Source organism: Alligator mississippiensis, chromosome 4 (genome assembly GCF_030867095.1).
Source record: "Alligator mississippiensis isolate rAllMis1 chromosome 4, rAllMis1, whole genome shotgun sequence".
In the NCBI taxonomy this organism is placed as follows: Eukaryota; Metazoa; Chordata; order Crocodylia; family Alligatoridae; genus Alligator; species Alligator mississippiensis.
Genome location: NC_081827.1, coordinates 96,437,671 through 96,453,592, shown reverse-complemented (window position 1 = coordinate 96,453,592; position 15,922 = coordinate 96,437,671). Strand labels below are relative to the sequence as shown.

At 43.2% G+C, this 15,922-nt stretch overlaps 1 protein-coding gene across 1 annotated transcript in view; it reads right to left on the bottom strand.

Moving 5' to 3' along the window:
• FGD6 (FYVE, RhoGEF and PH domain containing 6) overlaps window positions 1-15,922 on the bottom strand; it is a 104,017-nt gene that overhangs the window by 86,628 nt on the left and 1,467 nt on the right. The window contains exon 2 of the mRNA XM_006273629.4: window positions 2,100-4,524. Coding sequence (XP_006273691.1) covers window positions 2,100-4,524 — 2,425 coding nt within the window. The remainder of the gene's footprint in view (window positions 1-2,099; window positions 4,525-15,922) is intronic.

The window sequence follows — 15,922 nt, the reverse complement described above, 5'->3', positions numbered from 1 at the left end:
CCAAGCCATTTTATCTGGCCTGCGGCGGTGGCAGTGCCACCGCTGCGGAGCAGGGAGCCATGGCAGCAGCGGGGCAGTGGTGGTGGTGCGGAGCTGCGGCACGGAGCGTGGGGCAACGGTGCAGAGCTGCAGTGGTGGTGGGGCTGTGGCGAGCCAGGTGGGGCCGGCCTGCAGGCCCCAGCCGGCAGCGAGGGGAGGGGAGCTGCTTACCCCCGCGGGGCCCAGGGGAGCACCCCTGCGTGGGAGGGTAAGCAACGGCTGCTGGCACTACCGGCCGGCGCCTGCCTCCTCACCCACCCGCTTGAAGCCAGCCCCAGTGCCCTGTCCTGCCCTGCCCCACAGCAAGGCGGCGCCTGCTTGCTCCCCTGGCCAGTCTCCCCCCGGGTGCTGCAGCTCTCCCAGCCCGGTCGCCCACGTGCGAGTCCCCAAGGGGGCTGCTTCTCATGTGCTGCTGGGGACAGGAGGAGGAGCCCAGCCGGGTCCGCACCAGCCAGCAGAAGCGGCAGTGGAACCGTGTGCAGCTCGGAACGGTATGAGCCTGCACCAGTCAGTCCCGAGCGGCACATGGCTCTGCCGCCGCTTCTGCTGGCCGGTGCAGACCTGGCCAGCCTCCTTCTGTCCCCAGCAGCCCATGGAAAGCTGGCTTCAGCTGCATGCTGCTTTTCCTGGCCGATGACAACCCAGTTCTGCCCAGAAGGGTCCTGCAACACCATGTCAACCCAGGCATGGCACCAGCAGGCCGGATGGGCCCCAGGTTAACCCCGACCTGGCCCCGCGGCTTCTCCAGCACCAGGTCAACCTGGTTGTAGCCAAGCAGCTTCTGCAGCACCATGTCAACCCAGGCATGCATGCCATGTCAACCAGCACCATGTCAACCCCTGCAACTTCACTGGTGTCAAAGGTCACATGACATCATTTCCTGATATGATACCACTTCCCGTGACGTCTTTGAATATGGCTCGCCAGCCCACTGGGTGATAAAAAGTTCGTGATCCGGCCCCACATTCAAAAAGGTTGGACACCCCTGGCTTAGAGCATGTATGTGTTAGCCATGTAAAAAAAATGTAAAGGTATTTGTATTAGCTACATGTAAAGTAAGGGCAAGTTCAACAATTAAACTGCTATTGCTTATGAAAATAGTATATATCAGTGGTTCTTAATCTTTTTTAAACTCAAAGCAACCTTTGATAGACTAAAGGATCCCCTTGAAAAATACTACCTCTTGGTTTTCACTCTATTTTTGAACACACAAAAATAATAGATGAAGTCTTCTGTTGCAAAGAACTCAGGAAATCCACAACAGGAAAGAATCTTTTTAACACTATGGATTCCTATTTGAAATCTCTGGGCTTATCTTGTGAATCATGTTTGTACACCAAACAGTGCTAACATTTCATGACTCCCCACAGCACCCTAGTTAAGAAACACTGACCTACACACTTGCCCTGCAGTTCCTCTCTATAAATGCTACTTCTACCAGGCTCATATCCTGTAATTCCTTGCACTAGTTTCACAATTTTTTTTTATTATTGTTATTTTTTTTTTTTTTTTTTTACAGAGTACCAAGTTAAAAATAACTGTCTAATTCCATTCAAAATCTAAACCACCAAATCCTAAAATGACCTTTGATTATAGTCACAGAAACATAATCTTTAAATAACATTCTACACGAGTTGCACAGAGAACTTCCCATTTAACTGCTTAGCCCCTGAACATTTAAATGTGTTCATTCTTGGTCTTAGCCCTCTTTTTCACAATTAATTTAAGCACCAGTTAAACATTACCATCAGATTTTGTTTAATAATACTCTAAACTTCAGAGTGAACTTGTAAGCACATTTAACTGCAACTCTGAAGGCATATTAGGAGTGATCAAATTTAGCTTTTTAATTGAAAAAAGAAAAAAAATCTACAAGCAAACTCACAAGCTGTTTCACCAGGAAGAAGCCTTTCAGGGCCACAAATAGCTACCATATTAAATTATGTAGGAAAAATCCACAGGACTTGGATTGTGTTGCTGTTATGCAATAACAAAGATGCGTGTATGCCAACAAAGTATTTTTAGATTATTTTATCTCCATTTCTTGCCTCCTACATTACCTGTGACATCTTGAATGGTTGTTTGTAGCTTCATATGGTTCTTCTACCTCATATACATGTGTTCCATGGTATTCTACATTGCTGGAGTTCTGCCATTCAAAACATGGACTTTTAGCATAACCTGCAGCAAAAGGTAGGTTCTCATACTCTGGGATATCTTCATAGTGAGGCACATTTCCATGTTCTGGTGCACAACTGCTTGGCGGATAATTCAAGCATGTTTGCGATAACTGCTCCACAGATAATATTTGTTCATCTAAAGACGCTGTCCTTTGACTACTTGATGTCTCATGCTGACTCCTGTGTCTATGTCTTTTTTTTTGTGATACTGGGCTGCCCATTTCTACAGAATGTGCCTTAGCAGATTTAGTTGTCCTTTCATTTGCTGTGAATGCTACATTCTGGCTGTTTCCAACCCTGTTCCCTTCCCCCGTAGAAAGGTTGGATATAGCACCATCCAGGGACTGACTTCCTTTGGACAAAAATTTATGGAAGTCACTTTTCATAATGCAAACTGACAGTTTCATATTGAGAAACTTCTTCAGAGAATTTTTCTTCTGAGGGTCTTTGGAAGGCTTATGTATTCTATCCATATCCACAGAGGACAGAGATTTGGCTCTGGGCTTGGTCACGGCAGTTGGAAGTTCGTAGCTTGTGGCAATATTGGCCATTTTTAATGACTCTGGATTGCCTGAAAAAGGCAGAATAGGACGAGGTAATTTCCAGACCGGTTTCTCTGAAGCACATTTGGGTACATCACAGGAAGATGACAGGTCTTGTTCTTTGGCTGATGTGTGCCTTATGCGAGTTCCTTCTAGAACACTTCCAGATTTTTTGTCTTCACTAGAAACGTAAGAACTTTTCTCAATAAGCTCCTCTGACGCAGCTTTCTTCAGCAGTCCAGCAGCGGGTAAACTGTGTCTTTGTGGCTTTTTTGGAGCAATCCTTGGTGAACTTTCACCTTTTACATTAATCTCTTTATCTTCTGTTTTTTGTGCAGAAATATCAAGGCTATTGGAGGCTGGGAAGTGTTGATTGCAAGCCAATTTGAGTTGCTTAGGCAAACTCATGGACAGGGTATTAGCCCTTATAAAATTAGTCCTTTTGTCCACAGCAGCCAGCATACTAGCATCATCTGTTATTTTATCTGCAGGATTTATTAAATTAAGGTCTTCGTCTAAGGAATGTCCAATGTTTTCTACCAGGTTAGAAATTTCATGCAGAACCTGAGGAACAAGATTTTGTGAAGCTAACTCTTCAGTGTCAGTAGGTTCCTTCCCTGGATGCACTCTCTCAGATTTATCAGCCTGATGCACACTTTCCAGATGATCATTATATGAAACACTCTGACTAATAACATTTATTTTTGCAGTTTTCTTAAAGTTGTGTTCAGGAGGGCCAAAGGAATTACCCTCTGAACATACTGGTTCTCTTGTTCCTTCTCCTATCGCATCTATGCCATCCTGACGTACAAGACATGCAGCCCGCGTTTTTCTTGGTTTTGGAACTGGAAGCACTTTTAAGCTAGGTGTCGAACATATTCTTGGGGAAGATGCATGTTTATCACCATCTGTTTTCATACCAACTCCACCCGAAACTGCGATATTACTATTTACTTTGACATTCTCCAGGTTTTCTTGGTCCAACGGGCAAGAGAAATTGTAGTTGTTTTGAGTCAAATGAGTACAGGTTTCAGTCATTTGAAACTCAGCAGCAGCTATCTTATTGCTGTTATTTTGTTGTTTACCTGTGGCTTCTTCACACTCAGAAGACTGTACAAGATCTGTAAACTCTATTTTAACTTCACTGTTATTACCCCTTTCAAGTTTATCTGTACACCTGTGCCTCAAAGAACTGCTATTAGGAAATACACTTTGTGTCAAAACATCTTTAAGTTTCTCTTCCAGGAAACTGGCCTTTAAAACTACATGATTTCTATTTGCCAGTTTTTCACTCTGTGCCCTGTTTCTCATAGGTGATGCATTTTGTTCACCCAGTTTGATGTTCTCTAAACTTTCAAAGTGTTCAAATGTTATCTGAGTTTTACATGTACTCTCACCATTCCCAAGCTTATGAAGGCATTCAAAATTGCATGAAGACACTGGTATGATGTAAGTAGTATTCCTGGTATCTTCTCCTGGGGCTCCATTCTTATAGTTTAGGTGATCTAGAGTTTCAGAAGAATCTCCTTTGTGCTCTTCTAAGCTTTTGGTGCTTTTTCTTAAAGATGATGGAGGCCTCACTTCTGGAATGGACGAGCTCTTGAGAACCTTTGGTTTTGGCGCTATCACTGGTTTTGTTTTCCTTGTTGTTTGCATAATACCAGAAAGCCCAATATCTGGCTTAGGGGCAACAGGGGGAGGAGGTGTTGCTTTGTGTCCTAGCACAAATTTTGGTTTTGGGGCCACTGGTGGCTTCTTGATTTCTAGAAGAGACAAAAAACAAAGATTAGATCACAGGAGGCCCACAAAAAGAAAATCTAATCTTGCATCACCACACTGTGCAGGAGGTTACTAAAATAATTTCCCGCTATATCCAAGACTCTTAGCAGTCTTGATGTATAAAAGGCAATTTATGTAAGGCAATTGCAATGCTTCTCATTTAGCAGCATATTCTCTACACACCACATCACTTAATCATCCCTATTATTTAGCATGTATCACCACGTGGAGGCTTGGAGTCCTCTACCACATGGAGGCCTGGTGTATTCCTTATACATTTTTAAGGGAAGTCTCAGATAGTTTGATCCAGTGTGGCCTCTACACAGATTTTGGGGCCAAAGAAATTGCAATATTTTTACAGAAATATGTGCTCCTTAATTTTTGAATGACTAAGTATAATCTCTACCTCTACTCCAGAAAAGCAAGGAGTATGACTAAGTGCTACGAGACAGACAACTTATACAGACTCACTCAGATGCAAGGATTTCTATAAAGCTTGGCTGCTGATCCGAGAGAAACAGAAGCAACATCTCTGCAATAGAAAGTTAAGTTTTTCCTGGACAGTGAATCACTAGTCTAAATGAAGATTGACTCCATTCAACCCCAGAAAACAATACTTCTTCCCACGACAAGTAATTTTATTAGTTTCACAAGCAAGGCTCAGTAGGCAAGTCAGATACCGAGCAAACTCAGGGAAGGCACAGAGGAGATAACCTAAGGAATTTCTAGGGGAGTGTACAAGGTTCAGAAGGTACAGCTCAATGTACCCAGGCCAACATCCAGAAATAGAACAGCCACCATGATTTAGAAGGGATGTGTTATGTTCCTTCTCCTGCGTGAAGACAGAAACTTCCAGTACATAAAATGCAAGTTGAAGACTGTATTGGACAAAAGGATACAAGGTCTGAAAAAGGCAGTTTGGAACCCAATGTAGCAGCAGAGTTCTTCTCAGCAATGAGATTTTGGCATCAGCATTTTGGATCCAGATGGAGAATTAACTGACTTTAAGAGAGCAAGAGTGGAAGAGACAGAAGTGGAACCATGTATCAAAGCATAGAGAAACAGGAAACATTCTACACCACTGGAAACAAAACATCCTGTGACCACAGAAATTTACTTTCTTTGATATGGCTGCTGCAAAACCTATTGGAAAACCTAATAGAAAGAAGTGTGTGCTAAGGGACATACTCAAGGTTGGATATTCAGCCAAACCCTTGAGAAGGTCAAGCACAAACAAAGTGAAAGAGACCATCTTCACCAGGGACTCCTCATAAAAGAGCACATTAAGAAAGCATTCTATAGGGGACAAAGTAATACCAAGACTGAGTGTGGCTGTTCTGGAGCAACGGCAACATAGATTCATAGATGTTAAGGTCGGAAGGGACCTCAATAGATCATCGAGTCCGACCCCCTGCATAAGCAGGAAAGAGTGCTGGGTCTAGATGACCCCAGCTAGATACTCATCTAACCTCCTCTTGAAGACCCCCAGGGTAGGGAAGAGCACCACCTCCCTTGGGAGCCCGTTCCAGACCTTGGCCACTCGAACTGTGAAGAAGTTCTTCCTAATGTCTAGTCTAAATCTGCTCTCTGCTAGCTTGTGGCCATTGTTTCTTGTAACCCCCAGGGGCGCCTTGGTGAATAAATACTCACCAATTCCCTTCTGTGCCCCCGTAATGAACTTAAAGGCAGCCACAAGGTCGCCTCTCAACCTTCTCTTGCGGAGGCTGAAAAGGTCCAGTTTCTCTAGTCTCTCCTCGTAGGGCTTGGTCTGCAGGCCCTTGACCATACGAGTTGCCCTTCTCTGGACCCTCTCCAGGTTATCCGCATCCTTCTTGAAGTGTGGCGCCCAAAATTGCACGCAGTACTCCAACTGCGGTCTGACCAGCACCCGATAGAGGGGAAGTATCACCTCCTTGGACCTATTCGTCATGCATCTGCTGATGCACGATAAAGTGCCATTGGCTTTTCTGATGGCTTCGTCACACTGCCGGCTCATGTTCATCTTGGAGTCCACTAGGACTCCAAGATCCCTTTCCACCTCTGTGCCACCCAGCAGGTCATTCCCTAGGCCGTAGGTGTGCTGGACATTCTTCCTCCCTAGGTGCAGCACTTTGCATTTCTCCTTGTTGAACTGCATCCTGTTGTTTTCTGCCCACTTGTCCAACCTATCCAGGTCTGCCTGCAGCTGTTCCCTGCCCTCCGGCATGTCCACTTCTCCCCATAGCTTTGTGTCATCTGCAAACTTGGACAGAGTACATTTCACTCCCTCGTCCAAGTCGCTGATGAAGACATTAAAGAGTATCGGTCCAAGGACCGAGCCCTGCGGGACCCCACTGCCCACACCCTTCCAGGTCGAGACCGACCCATCCACCACAACTCTCTGGGTGTGACCCTCTAGCCAATTCGCCACCCACCGGACTGTGTAGTCATCCACATCACAGCCTCTTAGCTTGTTCACCAGTATGGGGTGGGATACCGTATCGAAGGCCTTCCTGAAGTCTAAGTATATGACATCCACCCCTCCTCCTGTGTCCAGGCGTTTCGTAACCTGGTCATAGAAAGAGACTAGATTGGTCAGGCACGATCTGCCCGCCACAAACCTGTGCTGGTTTCTCCTCAGCATAATTTGCCCTGCCAGGCTCTCACAAATGTGAGCCTTGATAATTTTTTCAAAGACTTTACCAAGGATGGAGGTGAGACTGACTGGCCTATAGTTGTCCGGGTCCTCCTTCCTCCCCTTTTTGAAAATGGGGACCACGTTAGCCCTTTTCCAGTCCTCCGGGACTTGGCCTGTGCGCCACGAGCGTTCAAATATTCCCGCCAGTGGCTCTGCAATGATGTTGGCCAGTGCCTTCAGCACCCTCGGATGGAGCTCATCCGGGCCTGCCGACTTAAAGGCATCCAGTTCTTCCAAGTGACTCTGCACCACCGCAGGATCTACGTATGGAAGTCTGGCGCCTTGCTGCTGCCTCTCTACAACCCCAGTGAGAGACTTGTCGTGCCCCTCGCTTAGGAACACTGAGGCAAAGAACTCGTTGAGGAGTTCAGTCTTGTCCCCCCTGTCTGTCACCAATTGTTTCTGCCCATTTAGCAGAGGTCCTATTCCTCCCTGGGCCTTCCTTTTACTCCCAATATATCTAAAAAACAATTTCTTGTTGTCTTTTACTTGGGTTGCCATCCTCAGCTCCATGGTAGCTTTGGCCCGTCTAACTGCCTCCCTACAAGCACGAGCAGAGGAGGTATATTCATCTTTAGTGATCTCACCTTGTTTCCACTTTTTATGTGCTCCCCTTTTGGCCCTTAGGCTGCCCTGGATTTCTCTGGTCAGCCATGGAAGCCTCCTGGCCCCTTTCCCTTTTTTGCCTCGCTCGGGGATCGTCTTGCTTTGTGCCCGAAGGATCATTTCCTTAAGGCACAGCCACCCTTCTTGGGCTCCCATCCCTTCAAAACTCCTATTCTGCAGTGCGTCCTTGACTAATCGCCTGAGTGCATTGAGATCAGCTTTCCTAAAGTCTAGCACTTTCACCCTACTAGTTACCTTACCCACTTGACGTCTTATGTTGAATTCTATTATTAGGTGATCACTGTCTCCCAAATGGCTACCGATCTGGAGGTCCCCTATCATGTCATCCCCTGTCGCCAATACCAGATCCAGTATGGCATTCCCCCTAGTGGGACCATGCACCTCCTGTGTCAGGTGGAGGTCCTGTACACAGGTTAGAAACCTGCGTGAGCGATGGGACCTTGCTGTCTGCGTCTCCCAGCAGATGTCGGGGTAGTTTAGGTCCCCCATGACTACCGCCTCTTTAGCTTTTATGGTCTCCGAGAGTTGCCTCAGGAGTCCCGCATCTATTTCTTCCCCTTGGTGTGGGGGTCTGTAGCAGACCCCTACCACCAAATCCCTTTCTCCTTGCCCCCCATGTAGCCTAACCCACAATCCTTCTACTTCCTCAACCTTGGATTCTGTCTTGATGAGGGTTGATGTATATTGCTCACTGACAAAGTGCAACCCCCCCCCCCCTTTCTTCCCCAACCTGTCCTTTCTGTACAATCTATAGCCCTCAATATGTACATGTGGCTGACAGACTGGTTACAAGTAAAAGGATTGCAGACAAGCATCCACTGCATGTGTTACATATAGGCTTAAGTCATACTGTCTGAGAAGATATTTCAGAAGATTGCCAAAAGCTGAAGGGGTCTTAAAGAAAGGAAAGAACTTTTGGTCATCTCAGGAATCATGCCTGTGCCTAGAATGAGATGCGAACAGCACAAGATACTGAAGCTAAACTAATTTACTTTGTTAAAGAGTTTTGGTTTTGTAGAATACTAGGCCACCTGTAGGGAAAGGAAGATATACAGCTTGGATCATTTCCACCCCAACAGTAGGAAAACCAACATTCTGTGTAGCAGATGACCTACAGCAGCCTGAAGGAATTTAAACAAGCATCAACAAAGGAGGATGCCAAGGGAGTAGAACATAATATGGAAGCTCAAACATAAAACACAAGGCTTGAGGTAGAACAAATGTAAAAAAAGAATGTGAATAAAATAATTTTGGAAGCTTAAAATACCACTGCTGTAAGTATAAGTAAAGAACAAAATTAAACATAAAATGACAAATACACACAAACCTATTGGGAATGATGCATATCACTGAAATGTCAAAGTAGCTAGATACAACTATATGGGAAAGAACGGGAAGAGGAGACAGGTAAGATGCACTGTACAGTGAGCAACCTACCTGTTTTAAAATTAGTACGGGGGGGGAGGGGGGAGAGGAGGCGGCAGGACTGGAAACTTTCATGGATCAGTGAACTAATGGATAAATCCCAAGATGGGATACTGATGAATACATGACATGCCTCCATTTCTGACAAGGGCTACATACAGCATTACGTAGCTACTGGAAGAATCACAGTTTTCCTTGTAGACACCTTGAGTGTACAAAAGTCCACATTGTTCTCCCATGAAAAAAATCTTCTGGGAGCTGCTTCTACCTCATTGGAATTGAGTTAATTTGCCCCTGGAATGTCTCTGGTCTGGAAGAAACTAACGCATGTACACTTAACCTTCCAGTTGCAGCTGCAGTGCCATCCTCTAGCATCTCAGCATGCATTGCTCCAGGCCCCTCTGCCTTCCTCCCCGCTCTAGGGAGAAGTTGCGACTTGGGTTGCACTCCAATGGTCCAACTGAGCATGAACCAAACCCCTCCCTCTGATTACTTTGGGACAAGGAAAGCCAGCCCCTTTTATCACCCCTGCACTGTGCTCCAGGACTTCAGGAAAACACAGGATACCAAGGCAGCTGTGTCCCCTGCATGTGATCCAGAAACCCAGACCTCCTCTTATCATACCTGACTTTGCCCCAGTTTTGACATTTGACACACCTGCAACTTACCGAAGAAGGGATACACTCTAGGTCTCTCTCAAAGCCTCACAGCAGGGAAGGAAGTGGGGATTGTGAGCAGGAGTTCCCCAGGGGCACATGATCCCTGGGAGCAGCCAGCCAATAAGAGCTACTCTGGGCACTCGGTACTTTCCAACAGCCAGGGGAGCCTGCAGAGCCTTCTGGGATGTATACACAGGGCCCCCCCTGTTCAGGTAGTGGCAGCACAGGTTCTCTGTGCAGCAGCTATCCAGCTTGTCTAACATTTCTACAGTGCTCTCCCAGTAGATTTTTCTATAGGGAAAACAAAGCTAAAAGACTTCTCAAGGTTCATTTGAATACCTGTAAGTAGCCAAGGGCAACTTATTAATTAAAAACGACCTTAGTCCAAAGGAAAGGTAAAGACATTAATGGGAAAAAAGTGTATAACAAAGTATAACAAATAGATCACTTTGTAAGGTAGGTTTACAGGAACATGCTCTTTAACACAGCCAAACGTGAAGTTGTATATTGCCATGTTGAGTTCTGGTATCTACGTTTCAAAAGGGATGTTGAAAAGTTAGAAAGAATTCAGAAAAGACCTAGAAATTGGGGTCTGGAAAGTGCACTCTATGGCAAAAGAATTAAGAAACTCAATCTATTTAGCTCATCAACAAAAAATTAAGAGGCAACTTGATCACAGTCTGCAACTACATACATGGGCAAGACTCCTGATGATTGGTAGCTCTTTACTGGAGTAGAAATGATGTACTGAAATCCTGTAATTTCCAAGGTAAAGTTAGGCACATTCAAACTAGAAATAAGGCATTCTTGCTCTCTCTCTGTCATTTCTTTTTTGTTTTTAAAGACATTGAGAGTAATTAAGTATTGAAAAAATTTGTCTAGAGATGTGGATTCTCTAGTTCCCCAAGTTTGACTGCCTTTAACAGTAATATGCTAGGGCTCAAACTGAAGTTGCAGGCTGGACAGATGAGTTATTAGACAAGATTTTTGGTCTTTATCTTTTAGGAGTTTAGAATATGAAAATGTAATGGTCTCCTTTCTAGTGTTAATCCGTTTCACAAACAGGATCCATGCCTCCAGAATAGCATCATGGGTCACCAAAATGAAAGTGCACAAAGTCCAGAAGCACAATGCTTTTCTCAAGTAAACAGGTTAAAATCTTAGGAATCCATGCAGCACTGACAAAGTCAAAGCGCTACCTTAGTTTCTTGGCTATGGAGAAATAAAGCAGTGCACCAGAGCCCACCAACAGAAACCACCAAAACTAGGCTTTTGCCAAGGGAAATTTATATTCTAAAATATATATTAATGCTTCCAGTTCCAAGGGGGAAAAATGATCTTAGCCATCTCAAAGATTTGTTCAACATGTAACCTGTAAAAAAATTCTAATATATTAAAGGGCATAGCCTGTCTGTCTGTCTGTCACGCTTTTGGGAAACTGCACGTGTGCCATCAAGAGGGCTGGTGGCGATTGGCTGCATAGGCTCCACCTCCTCAGGCAGGGAGGGAGAAGCCCCGCTGCTCCAGGGGAGGCAATGGCAGGGAAGGCAGCTGCTGCTACCTCCTCAAGTTGAGGGAAGCCCCGCTGCTCTGTGGGAGGAGGCAGAGGCAGGTGCGGGAGAGGGAGCCGCTGCACTGTCAGAGGCAGGGGAAAGCTGCACTGCTCTAGGGGAGGAGGTGGAGGTGGGTAGGGGAGAGGGAATCACTGCGCTGGAGGCTGGAAGAGGATATAGCAGCAGTGGGACTGTTTACATCTGAAGGGTGAGCAGGGGAGTCATGTAAACACTCCCTGAAATGCTCCGTCATTCATGACAGGCAATTGGCTAGTATAAAATAAAGGTGCTGGTCAATATGCTAGTCAAGAAAACCTGCAGCACTAGCAGCTTATGCAAACATCCTAGCTTCTTCCTCCTCAACCACAGGCCACAGCAGAGAGTCCACTGGAACAAAGAGTTTTATCTTCTTTCACTTGTGGACAAAAGTTATACCCATCCGTACCCTACATGGCATTTGCAGCACTTCAGTATATTCCTGTCCTATTGTTACAATGTGGTGTTGAATGTAAACATCCCAAACTCTCCCCCTTGTCAGTCAAAGTCTGATCCTGGGCTGCCAAAACCATGGCCTAAAGACCCGGTTTCACCTCAAAATTCTTAAGCCTTCCTACCCCACACAGGCAACATCTAGAAGTCACTGGAAGAGCATGAGAAACAAAGTATCAGTTTTCCTACATTCTAAATCTTTTTCCTCAACTATACACAGCACCATCACCCAGTTTGCAAAGCAAAACTTAAAGGGTGTGGCCAGGAACAGGTAAGAACAAGCACTTGGAAGAACTTGTCCTTATCAGGGCTGAACCTTAGATTAAGTTGGTTCCCACAGCACCGTCTTTCTTCTATAGGTTCCTCTGTACCCCCACATGTCCAAATAACTATGACATCAATACGAACCAATTTCTAACTTTCCAGTAGGAGGGAAGCAGGCACAATGCTGTGGCCAGATTTGTAACCGCCGGAATACATATCTCCGTAATCTCCAAGGCAAATCAACAACTTTTGCCTAATGAACAAAGTCCTATGCTCTGAATGAGCTCAACTGGTACAGAAATACAGCAACTCATCTGCTTAGCAACACAAAATTGTCACGCTCCATTCTCCGCATGAGTTCTACATGGACAGAGAAGCAAGTCTTTATATGATGTCTGAAATCCTTCATGCAACTAGCTGCAGTTACCCAAGAAATTGCCATTCACTGTGTGACCCAGATTCTACAACACTTCTTGACAGTCACATCCCTCTGGAACCACAAATGTGTAAGCGAATGGAGGAATTTTGTAGAATGTAACACAAAGCAAAAACTTATCAAAGCTGTACTTAGTATCTGTGAACCCAGACTCAGAGTTTGTAAATAAATACAAACCTCTTCTTTTCATCTTGCCTTCTCACAGTACACTCTTCACACATTCTGTGTGTCTATTCACATGAAGAGTTCAATTCTGCTAGCTTTCTCTGGAGAGAAAAGGGTAGCAGAACCTCACTTGAGTAAATTTATCACAAGCCCACAAACTACTCTTGGGCTAGAGTACTACTAATCACAAGCAGGAGTACAAAAATTGACACCAAACAAAGACCCCACTATAAACTGTCCAGCTCCTACAGGCTAGATAGAAAAATAAACTATTGCTATGCCAATATTCCTTGGAAGCACTCCAAAATCATTATGATGAGAGCTAATATGATACCAAGACAAACAGAGTCTAAATTGTTTGGAATGATTTTAATGATTTGGAACAAAGGTCATTCTAGTCTGATCACTGTCTTGAATCAATTACTTTAAAATTATAAGTCTCCAATATCTAAAAACCACACACTACACTCACAAAAACCGTCCGAGTTCAGGACCTTGTTTCCTGCTAGTTGGGGTTTTTTTATTATTATTAATTTGTTCTGTTTTATACATATGCAGAGGCTGTGATATTTCAGGTGTCACAATGTTAAAAGTAAACAAAAAGGGAAATGAGTCATGACTTCCCGGAAGATAATACACGTAGCTTTTAAAATGCAAGGAAAAAACAACAGTTTAAGTCAAAGGATTTTAGAAAACAACCTAAACAAGTTAAAAGGAATGTTTTCCCAAACAAAGGAAAACCTTAATTTAAAACTGAAGTTTGTTTTATGACTTACTGAAGAAAAACAAGAGTTGGGAAAAACTTTAGACTGGATACAAGAGAGATGAACAAATAATGTCTTTAAACCTGATATTGTGGAAATAAAGCTGAGTAAATATAACGTGACTTGACATGTTACAGGGTGAAACAGGCAATAAACCCTGTAGGCCTCATTTTTTCAGTCCTTAAGAGAAATGCAGCTTGATAGGAAAAGTCATTATGATTTTGTTGATTTAGTTTCTGCTGTGTTTTTCCCCCTGAATTACACTTTATGGTAAAACACAGACTATACATTCTTTCATTGATGTAATCAAACTAAATCTCAGTTCCAGATTTCCCTTCTGCAGCATAGGATCCATATACCACTTACTCTTTGCTGAAAAAAAATGGCACAAACCAAAATATCTTCTTTTTCTCCCTTTTAAAATAAAGCCTACATTTCAATATTGTAATATTATTCCAGGCAGAAACTGTGTGACCAAAGGCAACTGTGCATTTATCAGGATCATATATGTGCTTTTTAAGAAAGCAACAAGAGCTCACAGCTATAAAACAGAAGCTAAGTTTTAACATAAGCACTGTAAAAAGGGAACTATTGGTTTTAACTAATTCTCAATAATCCATTCATTAAATAGCTCCTTTAATTCTGAACAAACCCAAAGGGCTTTATAAACAAACTAGTATATAACCATATATGGATTGCTTTGCTGTCTCACTGAAATACAGCCAACTCTTTATGTTGACGAATTTCACTATAAAGTACTTCAAAACATTTTAGTACAGAAAACAAAAAGTAGCAAACTGATATTGCATTGAGTATTTAAGAAGGCAGATGTGAGTTTTAACACTGGCCTTCTGGCTGAATTAACTGCTTTATTCCGGCAAAAGCTGCCAGATCTAATGACCACAAGTGGTTAGAACCTCTGTTTTATAACTTTCTCCACTATGTAGCTCCCTCCACCAGCACAGTGCCTCATTCAGAACTAGTTCAGAAGGAAGCATTCTACATACTGAGTCACTGATACCCATTTCCCACATAGCCATTTCAATCTACCCCTTCTAAAATTAAAACATGCCAAGAAACAAATCAACACCTCTAATTCTCTAACAGATATAAACTTTGGCATCACTGTAATTTAAGTTTGGATGAATCCAAAGCAGAATACATTTAGAGTTCAAAGTTTCTTTACACTTTAAACAGTTGTTAATGAGAAATGCTGCTTGTCAGCAGTTGAATGATACCATGTAAGTTTTAAATTGTAGAAAACAATTCTGACTAAAATGGCAGCTTCATTTTTTAAATTATCTTAACATTTAGGAGTTCACTGGAGTAAAACTGTGCAAAAAATTAAGTAAATAACATGTTTTTATGTGAATAGCAGATATACAAGTTGTGTGTAAATTTTGGCTCCTAGATTTTAAGGGGATGCAGGAATTATAATGCACATAGATAGACGTTAAGGTTTTTAAAGTTACCTTCTTCCCACTCCTAACTCTGTCTTATCACAGCAAGTTAAAGCTCCTCATTTGCACTGTCACAGCTATCATAATTTTGTCTCACATCTTATTGTTTTGGTCATACATGGTCCCCACATTTTGCATTAATGCTCTCTTTGTCCCTTTCTGTTCACCCAGAGCTCCCTTTAAAGCCTCTTCCTTCAAAAGCCCTCCATAAACCCCACATTTTCCAGGAATTCTTTCTTCCTTGTCTTCATCAGTATTTCCTTATGCTCCTCTCTTGTTTTGTGTTTTGCTTGATTTTGGCCCACTAAAATATCTCCCTAAATGACAGACAATGGCTTCAGTCCTGGAACTGGATTCACATGCACAGATCCCACATTAACACAGAGCTGAGTCTATATCAAATTCACTTGAACCTTACTGTTCAAGTTTCAAGCTCTTCAGCACTTCCTAATAAAGTTACTTTATTTTCATATCTGTTGAACTCCAGCAAAAAGATAAAAGTAGCAAACTGCATTACAAGGAATACTGCTAAATAATGAGGTCATACTATTCAGTTGTTAAATAGAGATGCTCTGCTTTATTACTTAATGCACCAGCTCTACACTGAGACACCTAAGTATATCAATTAGAGGAACAATGCATTACAATGTATTTAAAACTTAGGAGAATAGTAAGTGGAGCAGAAAGATGAATTCATATTTATAAAATAGCATTGTTTTCAAGTACTCATGCTTAATTATAGGATTATTAGAAGATGCTAAAATGAGGCAATCAAACATTTATTATGTGAAAGTACAATTACTAGTCTAGTGTTATTATTTAAGAACAGGTGTGTATTTTTTTAAAAAAGGAACCCCACTTCA